The sequence below is a fragment of the Beta vulgaris genome, chromosome 7 (assembly GCF_026745355.1).
Source record: "Beta vulgaris subsp. vulgaris cultivar EL10 chromosome 7, EL10.2, whole genome shotgun sequence".
Taxonomy (NCBI): domain Eukaryota; kingdom Viridiplantae; phylum Streptophyta; class Magnoliopsida; order Caryophyllales; family Amaranthaceae; genus Beta; species Beta vulgaris.
Window position 1 is genome coordinate 4,038,070 of NC_079208.1, and position 16,755 is coordinate 4,054,824.

Below are 16,755 nucleotides of genomic sequence, written 5' to 3' on the forward strand. Positions count from 1 at the left end.
TTACTATTCACATTTTGCACTTTGATTGTCTTTGGTAATTTATATTTTAGGAAAAACATAATCATATGAGATCTTGTTAGATTCGTCTCAATATATATTATTTTAATATCAACTTTTTATAATTTTTACTTATTGATAATTAGAGATATTAATGTTTGAAATAATATATTGACAAACGTAAAAACATGAAATGGTACAATTATTTCTAAACGGAGGAAGTATATGACATATGCGGATGGAGCCTAATCAGACACTGATCGAGTCATTGTTTTGTTGATTTAGCTTTTCTGCAAGAAGATGAAACAAATATATCCAACTTTAAGTTTATATCTTGAAATTTTAACAACATTTACAATCACGATCGAGTCATGTCCACTGAAAGCTCATTAATTATGGAACAATTGGGTTGCCGAATACAGATATCTTAAGTATTTCAAATGCTCAACGCATAACATTACATTCTTCTAATCCTTTAATGATATTACATGAATTACAAATCACAATTTAAAAGGTGATCTCACAAGGTGCATGGAAGGTTCTTCCACGGCAAATTGCTTCGAGATTTTCTCCCATATACGAGCATAGCGGAGAAACTTCGACACCTGAACTTATACAAGGCACAGAAAATTATCAATTAAGTTTAAATGAGCTGAATATGTAATGATAATTTCCTCAATAATGCTAGAGGGGAAATTAACTCCCAAATATGAATCAGCTCCAAAGATAAATCCCAAATTGAGATGGTTTTTGATGGGCCTTAGGGGAAGGAAAGAGGGGAGGGGGGGGTGAAACAATGTAGAACCACCGTCTCGGTTAGCAAATTTAAAGTAAACCCGCTACTATCTTTGTTGGTTATAAGTTGAAACCACTAGCAACATTAGCACTTTGTAACTTCAAACCACCGAGTTAATGGTATCAATCTTGAAGGTTATTCATTGTATGAGTTTCTGGAAACAGAGCTGCCATTATTAATAATTTTTTCGCTTACATTTGATGCCAGCACATTGCTGCTCTGAGAACTTCACGAATCTTACTCTAGACTCTAGAGTTCCAACTCAGTTACTTGGAAGCAGACGAATTAGTAGAATGGATGAGTGATATGTCTCATATTAGTCTGGAAGAAGTGAATAACCACCTGTTGGGGTTGAACTACATTTGAAGAGGGAAAATTTATGGTGTGTCTGGAGGTCTCTCGACTAGTCAAAGAAAGATAACCTGGTCTCCGAATCTCCCATGGTTTGAAGCCCAATATCGGTAGCTTTAAATTAGCGACTCTACACTTACCCAAGAAAGAATACAGACCACTTTCAATGCTATGTGTAAGTGGATGATATTGGGAGAGGTAGTTTTCAAACCAATGAAATGAGGAGCTTTTCTCCTCTAGCATCACTTTCGAGGAAATTTTTTATTTTTTAAAGAAATAGATATAGGTACACTTACCAGTAGAATATAAAGGCACAGAATGGGTTAGGAAGCCACCAGCAGCAATCACCCATCGAGCATGAAGGCGAAGAACAAGCAGCCTCGCACTATCAGGTGTGTCAAAATTAGCCCCATTTGCGTTTTTTACTGGAGCAAATTCTTCTTCTCGTAAAACCTGAGAATATAAATAAATGAATATCACATTCGCATTCATAGCCAGAGGTCTATTTTAAATAAGGAAGCGGATGAAAACAGATCACCTCAAAGAGTGCAGTAGAAGGAGAATATGCGAAGGCATCAAATATGAACTGTTCCAGTTTCAGTCCCATTGTATATCCGTTAGCTGATGGAATTTTCTTCTCTGCCAAATGATAACTGCAGCCAAATTTATTTATTTTAAAAAAAAAAATTTAACTAGGAACCTGGGATTGAATTGCAACAGAAACATTGAGGAAAAAAGCATTTACTACTGCTCAAACCATGAACCATAATTTGAAGACCTCAAATTTATATAGTAAAGGATAAAAGGAATATAAGAATAAAGCATTTACTACTGCTCATTTCATATATATTCTTTATACGGACCTGTTTTCTGTGCTTTAAGCTTCATTACTGATTACTTCAATTCATGTTCTTTAACTTAGATAATAAGAGACTGATGATGGCTTCCCATTTATGATGGGGCAAGTTTATTTAGGCAGTTTAAATTACATAAAATGGGCTGGACTGTAGGCTTAGGTGTTTATTTCTGCTGATGACATTGTTTTATTTGCAGAGGCTTCTACTGAGCAAGCAGCCATCATTTGAGAGTGTCTGCGTTGTATCTATGCAGCATCTGGGACAAAAGTCGGTTTCAATAAATCCGACAAGTAGCGTAACCAGGGACACCTTTGTCTACCTCTCTGAATAAATTGACCATAGATTGGCCGGGTGGAAAACCAAGCATTTTTCCCTTATGGAAAGGGCTGTGTTAGCCAAATGAATACTGTGGCTTACTACTACGTAGGGATGCAGATTGCCAAGACTTTGTACAACGTCTGGTGACAGACAAAAATACGAAAAAGATTCATATGGGGAGGTGACCACGAGCAGCCCAAGATAAATCTCATCTCACAGGACACCGAGCAAAAGCCAAAAGATCAGACAAGTCTTGGTTTTAGGTTTTCCATGCTGGCTAGTGCTGCCTATTTGACTTAGCTTGGTTGGTAAATTTTGACAGAACCTTCTTACCTATGGTCCTGTGTCATCCGTGCTAAATATTTTCAAGTTAGATGTGACATTGACATGTTCAGACAAATCTAATTTGTCTTGGGAAATTTTCTCAAGTACCCCTGAGGTTTGACATAATTCTCAAATTACCTCTCACATTTGAGGAATTCCTCATATACCCCTGAACTTTATGTTTGGGTTCAAAATACCCTTATCATATACCGAAATTCAAGTGTATTAATTTCCTAAGGTACCCTTAAAACTTAAACTTTGAACTTCAAAATTCAATAAGGATATTTTGAGAATTAAGTCAAACCTCAAGGATACCTCAGGAAATTTCCCATTTGTCTTTGTGTAAGATTAGGATTTAGGACATACTATTTTGGGTATCATTAGTAATTCCGAAAGTTAAAACTTCAAAAGAGTAGAGAACATGGGAGAGCTCTATATAAGATTGCAATTATCATATTATTTGAAACTTTTCTCAGTGTTGAGAACAAATTTGCTGGTAATTCTTGGTTGCATTTTGAGTAAAACTTACATTCTAACTTTTTGTATTTGGAACTACTGTAGTCTGTATATGTCAACGATTCAAGGGGATTTTTTAGCATATCTTATGCTTGCTACTCAAAGCTAAACCAGTCGTGCAAATTTGTCATCTTAGAGAGGAAAAATGAACGCCCTTCTTTGCATTTTGGATCAGATTTACTACAGAATTCGTCCAAGATTTATTCAAGTCTCTTTTCCTCAAGAAAATCCACTTTTCACAAAGTTCCAATGTAAGGAGAGATTTAATATAGTTTAAACCAGCAAATGGAGGACAAGCCATATAGTTGAATATTGACATTTTAGCATTATTTAACACTCTCTAGAAAAGCTCAAGATAATCCGTTCCCTAGATCAGAATATCAAATGAACCTGAAGTTCAAAAAAAGAAAGCATTCCATATAATTACTTACATGCTATCATTTTCCAGTCCATTGGCCACAGAATTCAAAAAATCCAAGGTGAACATATGCAAGCAAACCTGAAAATCATTGAGATATAACCTATCAGAACTACAGCTAATTAAATTTGTTAGCTCTAACAAATATAATCTAGAAGGGGTATAGAGAAAAGGATAAGATTGATTTTGAAATTAGTTGGCCAAAATTGCATTGGAAAAAAGAACCATGAAACACGGAGGTCAATTGCCAATAACTCCATGTCCAAAAGAGTGCTCCTCCTTGTAGAATAATTTGGACAAGACTTTACCATTATTCATCTCTCATGAAGAATGGCAGTCATATTATTTGTTTCTAGGACTGAAGCTACTATGAGTTCCCCCTTCTCAAGCCTTGGACAGTCTAGACATGAGTAAAAGATTGGGAAAAAAGGTCACCTATCCAAGCTAAGCCAAAGGCCTAGGTCCATCAACAAACTACCCCTTAGGAAGCACAACTTAATATTTTGTTTCAATGTCATGGCTCAGATTCAGAAATCACGTAAGTCAGACCACTATGCTAAGAAAACAAACATGAGGCAAAACGTAGTCATACATTACTCCAGCAAAAGCGAAGACGTCCAGTTGCCTGATTAACTGCGCTAGCCAGTGAAGAATCTAGTTCACTGTATTCAACCACATCAAGTGGCCCACCCTTTCCTCGTTGTACAAAAACACCAACTTTTTCTTGTGGATAGGCCTGTTAATCAGATGAAGATAAAATACTTATATAAGACAAGTATATTAGGAGCTAACATTACATATGCATATGTAATAAGATACATAGAAAGTCAAAATAACAAAATTCATCACTTCCCATGACAATGGAATTTTGACCCAACATGTAGTGTCACGAGCAAAGTGATCACGTAACTGAAGATACAGAAGACATAAAGTTGTATACTTGTATACTAGTTCATGCCAAAACTTGAACAAAGATGTCTATAAATTTATATTATTCATTTATTCTTAAACTTTCTGTTTCTAGATAGTATCTAAACTCCCATATATCACATTAGAAGGACAAACATATCTGTACTCAAACAAATACATGCAGATTCACACACAGAAATGCATCCCACATTGCTGCGACTCCACTCACAGACCGACCCTGCTTCCCAGGCTCAACAAGGACACGTCAATCAGGAATAGCTGATCAATACTTGTTCGGCTAGTCGCAAATAGGGACAACTAACAATTTGTTTTGTGTCACTCTTTCAATTCCGTTTCGGGGGGGAGGGGGGGGGGGGGGGGGGGGGGGAGGGGGGGTTGCTTCTACCAGCCAGTTAAAGTATGATTCTTTTAGTTTCAAGCTTCAACCAATCATTATATCCACGCGACACTTCAAGTATTATGTTATAAATCTGCTATCAGGGGTTCTCTCAGAAAAGGTTACTGGTGCAGCCAACACCTTATTGTTGATTTTGGCAAGGGTTCCAGGAGGGTAAATCAGATATATCAAGATTCTATCAAGCTCTATGTTATTTTCCATTTCCACATTATAAGATGATCCCAAGCTAAGAAATATGTGTAATTATTTAACATGACTATTACATTTGAAAGATTATTCAGGCATTGACAGGAATTCTGACTTCTGAGTCATAGCTTGGCTAAAGGGTAGTTATGATGTTTGCATAGGAGGCTTATATTCTTATACAGAAAGTTAATTTTCTGATTTCCAACTTCAAGGTCAAAGTACACTCAGCTTTTATAAGGCAAAAGACAAGAAAAGCTTCAAATCCCTGAACCAGAAGATAGGCTCCTTTGGTGAATCAAGAATCAACAAAAATATCTCAAGACTCAAAGTATGGACATTCAAGTTGCTTTTGCTGACATATGCAGACTGCTACTGGATCGTTTCCATCTAAGTGGGGAGGCGGATAAAAGGTACATCAGACAATGGTAAGAGGCCATGTTTTGATCCAGAATGCAAAATGAAATAGGCAAAAGGAAATAATTAGAACTTGAGGTCAAATTGTCAAAACCCGAGCACAAGTAGATGAAGCATTGAAAATGACAGCTAAAATAAAAAATATAAGAAACTACAATCTCATAGATACCAACTCAAATTACCTTCTTTACAACTTTCGCAGCAGCTGCAACACTTTTATCAATGAAGTAACCCAAGAACGTGGGATCAGCAACCCGAACCTGTTACCAATATATACAAGTCTCTGTAAGATAACTAACACAAATCAACAAGAAAGAAGAAAACAGAGGGTAACAAGAACTCACGAGTGCATTGTCCACACCATAACAATCTACATATTTAATTCCTCGTGCAGCCATATCTTCTAATAGTCTTGAAGACTTTAGGGCTGACCCATATGATAAACTCATCAGACACCTTCAACTCATAGACTTGCGCAAATAATAGATATCAGAGAAGGTGCAGAGATGCAGAGAATGATATACCTGTATAAACTCCTCCATTCCCATCAGGAGCCTTTGCCACCTGAGTTTAGACACTTGAACAATAAATCCAAAACTGATTTATATTCAACAAGTTGAAATGTCAATCAATTCTATAGGAAACAAACACATAGAAGTTCATACATATGCAAGAAAAAAAAGAGAGAAAGAGTCTTAATAGAGGCAGTGTAACTGCAGCAAGGATCTTGACCATTTTTTTTTTATAACTTCCTAGCATAAGCATAATTGATTGTATCTATAAAAAAAACAACATGATGGAGTACTTCTGCCCCGCCAAAATCATGTACATACTTGTAATTTCCAATAAACAACCATATAGCATCTGGACTCTAGTTCTTAGAATGTGATTCGCTTCGATTTTGTTTTCATAATGCAAGTTCACATACCAAGATTTTACCCTCTTTATCTATGAATTAGAAAATTAACCTCATATATTATTTATATTACCCACAAATTCAAACAAAAAAAAAAACTAATTATCACCTCTGGTCAATCTTTTCAGTCACATTTTAAAAAAATCCGTCATGGGCCTCACACACATCACAACTGATGCTAAACATGCACAACAGGTATTCAAATTCCACGACATCAAGATGAAAAGTAAACGCACTTTATATGGAGTCTCCATAATAATTCTTCCATCCTTTGAAACACAAGGAATAGTGCCCTGCTGAAAGAAGGTGACCTACATGGGTAATATATAACTCGTGTGAGTGGAATGACATTTTAAACAACCTGTTGTATAGTAAGTTTAGTCAAAGATTTACAACACATACTTGATCAGCTTCAAGGCCAAAAAATTTACGACTTTCAAAGAATTTGCGTGTTGCTTCATCTGTGAAAGGGCTAGTCATTATGTACCAGTGGATTGGTGTGACAGTTGCTGATCCTGAAGGGTGCAGATAGAAAATCAATTAATTACCTTGAAAGAATCCGATGCATTTAACTGGATCCACGAAGTATCTTACCCTCACTCATAAATTGAGTAGCTAGTCTTTGAACACACATAATTCGCTCAGCCTGTAGCTGGAAGAGTGACTTTCCGGAAGGAAGACCAATATCTGAAACCAAATTAAGATTTAATCACCGTCACATGAGTAAACCAACAAGAAAAGGTCACAATTGATGATTTTGCAAGTTCATCGCTGAACTCCTCCACCACTGATTGTGAAATAGAGAGAAAATGGATAAAAAATAGAACAATAAGAATAACTTCACACAGAGCTACAGAAGAAAGTGATGTACATCAGGACCAGCACACCTATGCTGGTGGTTTACTGATACGTCTTGTCTGTATTTGTTTTGTGTAAATATGGTCTAAAAACTTGCCACATAGAATTTAGAATAAAGTAAAGAAGAGAGGGGTATACTATAAAAATTGTTCTAAATTATGAAAAGAGCAGAAATGCTGTTGTAAATTGGTTTCGATATAGAAAAAAAGATGAAAACAATTGCAGAATAACTATTCAAGTACTTAGTAGTTTGAGATTTGAGTACTATGACTTCTTAGAGTGTATTCGTGGCTGCTGCCCCAAGCTCAAAATCCTCAATCCGCCATTATTTCTTAGAGTGTACTTTATATATATATATATAATATATAATATATTATATATAATATATATATATATATATATATATATATATATATATATATATATATAGCAAACAGAAATCTAGATACAGGATTTCAGGCTATTTAGTAAACAGTGATAGCCTAAATGATGAGTTCAAATTGCAACAAGTGGATGGTAAAAGGCGATGCCACTTACTAAAACAACCCTTAGGATCTGAGCTTCCAAGCCGGGTTCCCTGCATCAGATTATAGGGAATTATTAAAATATTTTAGGCAATACATTATCATCTGATCTTAAGAATTGCATATGCAGCAAAGCACAAGTTGAATATACACCATACTGAACATAAACAGATATAAATGACAGATGTACTTGCCAAAGATGGACAAGTCATGCCATGTGAAGCCTTTACGTCAGTTCAACAAACTCTAAAGAATTTCATTCTGAGCAAATAAGACAACAGCAATTTCAGCACTGCACGTTTTTTACTTAGCAATCTCTCTAATTATGGTTTTCTGTTTCCTTTTGCTACTTTTAGATCCAGTTTCTCTTTCTCTTTGGAGTGTAAAAGAAGGAAGGTAAGGTTAGTGATTTTTGCTCATCTTTCAGATATGAATTGCCCTCCAAATTTACTCTTTTTTGATTAAGTATCACTAGTTCCTTTAAACTTCACAGCACATTTATCAAAATACAAGCTTTGGCAAAATATATGGAGCTCGCAAGTGAAAAGGTCTTCACTTTATGGAAATACACGATTACAAGCTGAATTTCTAGCTAGCATAACTCCTTCTCTGATGAGACGTGGAAGTAGGTTTCTACAGATTTTAGTAGTAATCTGAGCCCACCATTCTGTGAGGCATAAGAATGGTGTACATTTTAAATTTATTTAGAATTCTAGTCCCAGATCTTAATTTCGTAACTTGATTTTTTTATTGATGGCCTATACAATGGCGCAAATATCACATATGTACTTCATTTTTTAGACTTTTTTCATATTTCTAGACTTGGTGAATGAGAAAGAAGGTGGAAATATTTCCTTGCATCTGTTTATGCATTTTATATTAATGTGTAAGTGAAGCAAAATGAAAGAACCTTGAAGATTCTAGACTAACAGTCAAGTTTCTTGATCTCACTTACAGGTTGCTTTGTTCTTCTCTTTAAAGGAGTTTTTTTCTAAAGCATACAAACATAAACTCCCTCCATCAACAAGTATCTTTGAAGATTATAGAGAATCAGTCTCCTTTAAGCAACCATACTAGTAAAATACTATCCTTTAAGTTTCAAGTTTATTCAGCTAAAAAGAAAAAGGTGACCCGTATTCATTTCATGGCTAATAACAAAGAATACTACCAGAGCAATATAACACCAATAAATTAATTGAAAGTTATACACCAATAGATTAATTGAAAGTTATGTACTACAGGGAACTTAAAAATAACCAAACCGTCCGAATATACGTTACTCAAAGTGCAAGGGGACTACCCCTTATGGAAATACATTAGATATACATTATATGATACAAAATGCCTTTATGCTAGATTAAAAGTTAATTAAAGCTGGTTATCAAAGATAATCAGATAAACATACACTATTTTACTAACAATCATGATTGCAACTTAAAAAGGTAAACTTCTATAATCAGGCATAAAGGAAGAAGAACAAAGTAAAGTTAAGTGGGGAAAATGAAAAAACAAAAACAATATTGTAAAGTTTAAGCATGATTACACACAGAAAGTAATCATACAATTTATTATTGGTGGTCCGACTTCTATTGCTCACTGACAACACTTAAGTATCAAATAACATAAACAATTACAAATTATCAAAAAGTAATCCTACAACCACTTATTGGTACTCCAATTTCTATTGCTCACTGACAATACTTAATCACCAAATAATTTGAACTATAAAATCTCAGATTCAATAATTCAAATTTTGTCAAAAGAAAATAAATAGTACCTGACCACCAGACAAGAGGAGGACAGCCAACTTGCCGTCATGAATGGCCTTCATTCCCATCTTCCACCATCTTTCTCTCTCATCAACTGTCCTCTGCTCAACTGTGGACACAATGTTTTCCGACACCGGCTCGATTGCCGCCACCGGCAATCCTATCTAGCCAAAACGATTGGAGCAATTCATAACTCTTTTCATCTAAAATTTCGAATTGAGAACTAACAACGTGTCGTAATCACTAACCTTGAGACCGAAGTGAGCACCGAATGATCCGATCAATCCTCGGAAGATCCAAACTCTGTACAATTTCAACAAAATCAACAACTCAAAATGCTAAAACAAAAAAAAAAAACATGCAAATTCGAACAACAATATATCTATACAACAAAATCAACAACTCAAAAGACTTGAAAAATCATGCAAATTTGAACAACACTATATCTATACACCAAAATCAACAACTCAATAGACTAACAAAAATCATGCAAATTCGAACAACACTATATCTATACAACAAAATCAACAACTCAATAGCCTTACAAAAATCATGCAAATTCCAACAACACTATATCTATACAACAAAATCAACAACTCAGAAGACTTCAAAAAAAAACATGAAAAATCGAGCAACACTATAATCTATACAACAAAATCAACAACTCAAAAGACTTGCAAAAATCATGCAAATTCGAACAACACTATAATCTATACAACAAAATCAACAATTCAAAATACTTACAAAAAGTCATGCAAATTCGAACAAAACTATATCTATTCAATTCAATTGAAGGCGTAATCGAATTGCAAATAAGAAGAAGAAAACTAAAAACCTCAATGTCTTTGATGAGAAGTTCACGTTCATCAAGAGAAAGGTCATTCCAGAAAGCGAAAGTGTCTTCTTGTCCATAATCTTTGAGTCGCTCAAGTAAACCTTGAGGAGGTGATGCTGCCATGGTGATATGATTAGTTTCCGCCATTGATGAAGCAGGTTCACTCATTTTCTCTCTCTGAATGAATAACAATGGAGGAAAACCAAAGAATTTCAAATACAAGTAATTGAGAATATGAGAGTAAGAGAGATGATATTTTTTTGAGATATTAGAAGGGTGGGAAAATCAGAAATGTCGGTGAGTGAGTATAATGAATTAGGCTGTGTTTCACTCTCAAAATGTGAATCAGATTTGGATCTCAAACTAACCCACGGGCCACAATAACAGAAACTCTACACCTTTGTGATTTTTATAAGTATTAAAAATACTACTTGAGATCTTGACTACTTTTTTTTCAAGAGTCAGCCAACTAACAACTGATGAGTTGGCAAAGCTGCGAAATATATATACTCCCATAGCAATATAGCATAGCCCATACTGTAGCAGACAACAGCTGGGCTCGAGAATTGATGTGTATTCGAATCATAGGAGCTAGCAATAGTCGATACGCTTGTATTGGTGACGTTATTGTTGATCTGATCAAAGAAGCAATACTTAATACTCCCTCCGTTTCATATTAATCTACACGCTTTGACGTTTTACACTATTCACAAATTACACTTTGACTCTCGTTTGTGATTTATACGTGAATAAAAACATAGTCATATGGGATCTTGTTAGATTCGTCTTAGTATGTATTTTATTAATATGTACTTTTTATAATTTTTACAAATACAAAACTAAAGATATATGTCTTCAAAGTTTTACATTGGCATGCGTGAAAAGTGTAAGTGTGTAGATTAAAATGAAACGGAGGGAGTACGTCCTTAGAAAGATCCGAAATGACTATAGTTGTAATTGTACGTACCTGTATTACATTCACAACCAAATGATGAATGCATCTCTAACTTGCAAATACATTTACAAAAGTAAGCACTTCTATGAAACTAACAAGCTAAAATGTTGGTATATTCTCGGTTTCTATTTGTTCTTCCTATTTAGAATCTTTTAAAGGAATTAAAAGTCAGGATGAACAAATAGGAACAGAGGAAGTAGTACATATTGAGAGTTAACTACCTTCTAAGGACCTAAAGTATTCATCTTTTTTCCGTTAAGGACCTAAAGCACATTTTTGCTCCCTTAAATTAACACTAACTGACATTAACTTATTTGCCTAAAGTCTAAACTAACGGCAAACCCAATTATGAAATAAAAACAGCCTGAAAATAAAGGGAAAAAAACTAAACCTTCCTTTATAATTTTCTTTTCACTATGAGAAAAGATGAGTCGCAAGAAGATAAAAAAAAAAACTCATTCATCTTTGTTTTTATGTTAATCAAAGCCCATCTGTGAAGGTGAGAAAATTCAATTTCTTTGCTATTTTTTTTTTTTTTTTTGGTTTTTGCTTATACTTTTGTTTTCTCTTCTTCGCTTAATTTTTTTCATCGATAAAAAGTGTATGTCTATACCATTAAATTGACTCAAAAACATGATTAATTAAGATGTTACTTTGTGCTTAGACTAAAAAAATGATTTGGATTTAATCTTGAAATTTTTGGTGGGAATTATGGATCCTTGTCGAAAGGAAGAGAATACCTAGACTTAAAACTAAAACAAGTATGATGCTCATGAATAAGATTGAAAAAAAAAAGGAAGAAGACGACTTAGTACATCAAACAAACGGAAAAATGAAAATTTGGTTTGGGTTAAAGGAGCTTTATAAATTTTTAATCAAGCATCACATGTTAAACTAATTAACAATTTTTTCCCAACACTAAGTGAAAGCAGGTGTTGCTTTTTTCGCGCTAAAATAGAAAATTCATGTTTAATTAGTTTCATGTTCTAATTGTGTACTCTTCAACTTTATTTTCATGTCATTTAATTTTGATAAACCTGACATAGTGATACATCATGGAGGGTATTGGCAAAAATGCAGAAGCTTTACAAAATAGATTGTATAAATTTTTGTCGCTCCATATGAGGTTTTGGTTAATAGTTTTGTTTTATTTTTTAGGAAATTATAGCTTAATAATTGATTTTTTTTCTATTAAATTAATTTTTCTGCTTTTGGTGTTTATAGTTAACTTATGTTTTCAAATAATCCCTTGGAGGAGCAAAAAATTACTTTAGGTTGTCCTTAAAGGAAAAAAGATGAATACTATAGGTCCTTGGGAGGTAGTTAACTCTACACTGTAACTGAACAAAGGCTCCATTTGGTATGGTGTAAATGTTTTTCATTCATGAATTTGAGCTTTCTTTTCCTCTTAGGGTCTGTTCTCCCCAGCTTATTTTCAGTTCAGTTCAGTTCAATTCAGTTCAGTTCAATTCAGTTCAGTTCAGATCAGTTCAGTTCAGTTCAGACCAGTTCAGTTCAGTTCAGTTCAGCTCTTGACAATACTTTTACTCTCACATATCACTATTCATTTCAGTTCAGTTCAGTTCAGTTCAATTCAGTTCAATTCAGTTCAGTTCAATTCAGTTCAGTTCAGTTCAATTCAGTTCAGTTCAGCTGTTTTATGCCGAAGAGAACAGGCCCTTACATGAAAATTGGAATAATTAAAATGAAGTTGGAATCTAGTGAAAGAAATATGGCAATTGAGTTAAGTACTCTTTGTTCATAACTTCTAGCGCAATAATGATAATTGATTGATTCTAGCGCATTGGAAAATATACTTGAAGGTATTTGTAATATCTCGTATTTTTAGTATTTATTTAAATAATTAAATATTTATTTTCTAAAATAAATATTTTAAGCAAAGGGTATTTTAATATTTTCATTGGTTTTAAATTACTTTGGCTGGAATATGGCGCCAAAATTGGATTTTTTAAGCTTTTGTTATTAAATCCAAGTCAAAAAATTCCAAAAAACCCAAAAAAGAAAAAAAAAAATTGGGGGGCCATATGATCCTATGGGATTTTATGGTGATTGGAGGAGTTTTGTTTTCCTATAACTTTCAAGTTTATGATGGAGGTTACAAATTTTGGTTTAATCTCCTAATTTATGGTGAAGGTTACAAACTATCTAATTTTGAAAATTAAGTACTACCTATTGTACTCCTATAAATCTCTATTATATAAGCCAAGTGAGGAGCAATGGTGTCTTCCTTGAAATTTACTTAATTACCCCTCCACAACATAAATATTAGAAATTTCCACACATAAACTTGCCAAAAAAAATCAATCAAATCTTTATTAAACTCAATCAACTCATATAAAATCTCAACTACATAAACTTGCCAATAAAAAAGATTCATAATCAAGAAGTTACCAAACATGAATACCACACACAATAACAAAAAAATATATGGCATTCTCATTACATAGACAACTCAAATTCAAACTCTAAATAATTTTTCCGTAACGCAAACATAATTACAAAAACAAACTCCAAACAAAAAAAAACAGTTTTCTTCACAGATTGGAGCTTCACGGCATTTTCAAATACGACATTCTTGCGGATATTTTACAGTTAATCAGGTATGCAGTTCATTATTGAACATAAAAGTATGTTTCAGTAAATTGTAAGAATTAATATATCTAGATTCATTAACAAAAATTCAATATTAAAAATCAGTTAGATTTTAACATTAGCGAATTAATATATCTAAATTCATCTACCTATTGATCATTCACATTGTAAGAGTAATTATAACTGTAATACGGATGGAGTATATGATAACAAGTTTTAAAATTAACGCACGCATCGCGTGCACATAAGACTAGTACATACCACATACCTTAAACCAACTTTTCCACACAAAAACTTTGAAGAATTCATACTCTCTTACTTCAATGTTCTTCTTTTTCTTCCTATCTATTCTAGTTATATATTTATTATTCAAGTTCCAATTTTCTTTGGTTTAAGAAAAAAAAATCATATTTCTTACTAAAAAATATTGTACTTATGATAGGTCATTCATGTTTAAATTCATGACTAAGTTCATGTGATAAATTACTTAATTGTTGGTTATGAGAAAGCTCAAGCATAAGAATAAGTGAAGAAACTAGTATACTTTTTGTGCAAGATCAAGGTACGTTATGTAGCTAGATCTTTTGAAATGTGGTTTCATGTGATAAAGTTGTTCATTGATTTACTAGTTGGATTGTTGGTTTAGAAATTTGGTTTAAAATGGTTACAATATTTTATTATTCACTCTTGGAAGTGAAAAGGAATAATGATTTTATCAATCATTTTTATATATATAGAAGTTTTGTGATCCTTCTTGGAAAATTAAATTATTTTTGCAAGGAAAGGTTGATTGGCTTGTTTAGGGATGGAGGAGTCCAACCTAGTTGGTTTGCTCTCCCCTAGATAAGGCTTAGGATGTAATGGTTGGTTTTGGTGCAATATATCTTAATTACTAGCCAAAAAAAAAAAACGTTGATTGGTTTTTATGAACTTTGAATGTTCAAAAAGTTGGTTATGAGGAAAGGAGATTTATTCATGACTTACAAGTCATATTATTATTATTTCCGCTTGATTAATATCCAAAGATTCAAAGTCCACTTTTTGGCAATTATAGTTACCCCTTGATATAGCCCCCTGATGGGATGACTAGCTTAGGGGGGGTGAACACTTAGTAAAATAGAAGGGGAGATAAAAAGAGGAATTGTTTTCAAAGATTGTTTTTAATCCAAGTTGTTTAGAAAGAGTTTTTTCTTAAAAGGTTGTTCTTGAATTATTATTCAAGTGTTTGGAAAAGAGTTTGTTCATAAAAGGTTATTCTTGAACTATTTTTTAAGTGTTTGGAAAGAGTTTGTTCTTATTCTTGAATCATTATTAAAGTGTTTGAAAATAGTTTGTTCTTAAAGTTATTTTTGAATTATTAGTGATGGAGTTCTCGAAATGAAAAATGTTGCGAACTAACAAATGTGTTACTTATCTAGTACATTTCGTACTCAATTTTATACTGACGCGTATTTTCGTTTTCCTATTTGGCTTTGCCCTGTTTACCTTTTTGGTAAGCAGTTTTGCAGGTTAATTCTGGATGTGCATAAGAGCATACTAAGAAGGAGATCTTCACCTAGATTAAGGTGTTTTATTTATATTGAGTATTAAGACAATATTTACTTTTATTAATAAAGAATTATTATTATTTTTGATTAAAGTCTTCCACTGCAAGTTATTTTGTTAGTTAGTAGTTGGTTGCCGAAAGCGTGTTAGTCACGTGACGGTAATACTCCTAAATTACTCAAATATTATTTACTAAACTATTTATATAAAAGTGAATAATTTGGGAGTGTTACAATATTTCTAATGATAGGTTGCACAACCCAAGATGAGTTATATTCTAGGGGTCTGGGCTTTGCATGTTCGGACTGTTTTCCTGAAGTTTGCTATGCGTACGTGGATTAGTTAATTCCACCTATTTAATTGACGTTCCTTATTTTGTAACTTACGTTTCTACTAGTATTAGGAGATAAAATTTTATATTAGAGTTTTTCTAATTAGGTCAGGATATTTTGTTCATTATTATTCAAGTTATACTTCTTAATTTTTTTTATTTTCTTGTTGCGTTAATAGAAATACAGTACACAGTTGTGCAATTTGTGAGTTTTAGGAAAATTTATTTTCTGGAAAGGATTTCAAAACGATTTCCACATGATTTTAATATGAGCTATAGCCATGACTATGAAATTAAAAAACAAGGGTTTTCAAAAATTCATATTATGAATATAATCTAGAGATAATTAACAAAATGAAAATTGGGTTAGAAACGGACTTTGGAAATTCGGATTTGGAAAACAATTTATACAAGAGGTGTAGAAAATGGGCTTAGAAATATGGAATGCACTTGGAAAATTAATCTGGATGTTAAGGCTCATCTCAATTTATGCTTCATTTCAGATCAATTAGATATAGTTATTGTTTCTGCCTCGAAACTAGTCAAAAGAGTAATATGTTTAAGGTGAGAGTCAAATCCCGAATTAGGTTAGAATCCCGAGTCTCGTAGTCTCCAATCCTGCAAAACAAGGAAAAACTGGCCCGGGGTGTTCCCGGGAAAGCCCCTCCGACGCTCAAGTCAGTTGAGATTGAGGTAGAGAGAGAAAGTAATCCAAGTCTAGAGAGAGATGCTCTGGTTTTGTTAGGTGAGAATTGAATACCTGCTCATTGATGGGATTGTTGGTATTTATAGTTTTTGGGGATTTCCCAGACAGGAAACCCTTTTTGGGAGCCTCCCAAGACCTAGGGGAGCCACCACCTTTTTAAGGTAATCAGCTTTTTGTTCCCTAAAAGCTGGTGGATCTT

The 16,755-nt window shown here is 33.5% G+C and overlaps 1 protein-coding gene across 2 annotated transcripts; it reads right to left on the minus strand.

Moving 5' to 3' along the window:
• Window positions 1–309: 309 nt before the first annotated feature.
• On the minus strand, window positions 310–10,872 carry LOC104898351 (UDP-N-acetylglucosamine diphosphorylase 1). Of its 2 annotated transcripts, none has more exons than XM_057396364.1 (15): window positions 10,407–10,872; window positions 9,820–9,874; window positions 9,580–9,735; window positions 7,816–7,855; window positions 7,015–7,107; window positions 6,823–6,935; window positions 6,657–6,731; window positions 6,029–6,068; window positions 5,849–5,931; window positions 5,687–5,764; window positions 4,170–4,313; window positions 3,591–3,658; window positions 1,683–1,797; window positions 1,441–1,597; window positions 310–602 (listed from the first exon to the last, which is right to left on the minus strand). In XM_057396364.1, exons 1-15 carry the CDS (start codon window positions 10,481–10,483, stop codon window positions 505–507), a joined length of 1,392 nt encoding a protein of 463 aa, XP_057252347.1. In that variant the 5' UTR covers window positions 10,484–10,872; the 3' UTR covers window positions 310–504. The 2 variants fall into 2 exon arrangements, with proteins under 2 accessions (XP_057252347.1, XP_010683715.1); XM_010685413.4 differs by having other exon boundaries at window positions 9,580–9,731; window positions 10,407–10,871.
• Between the last annotated feature and the right edge of the window lie 5,883 nt (window positions 10,873–16,755).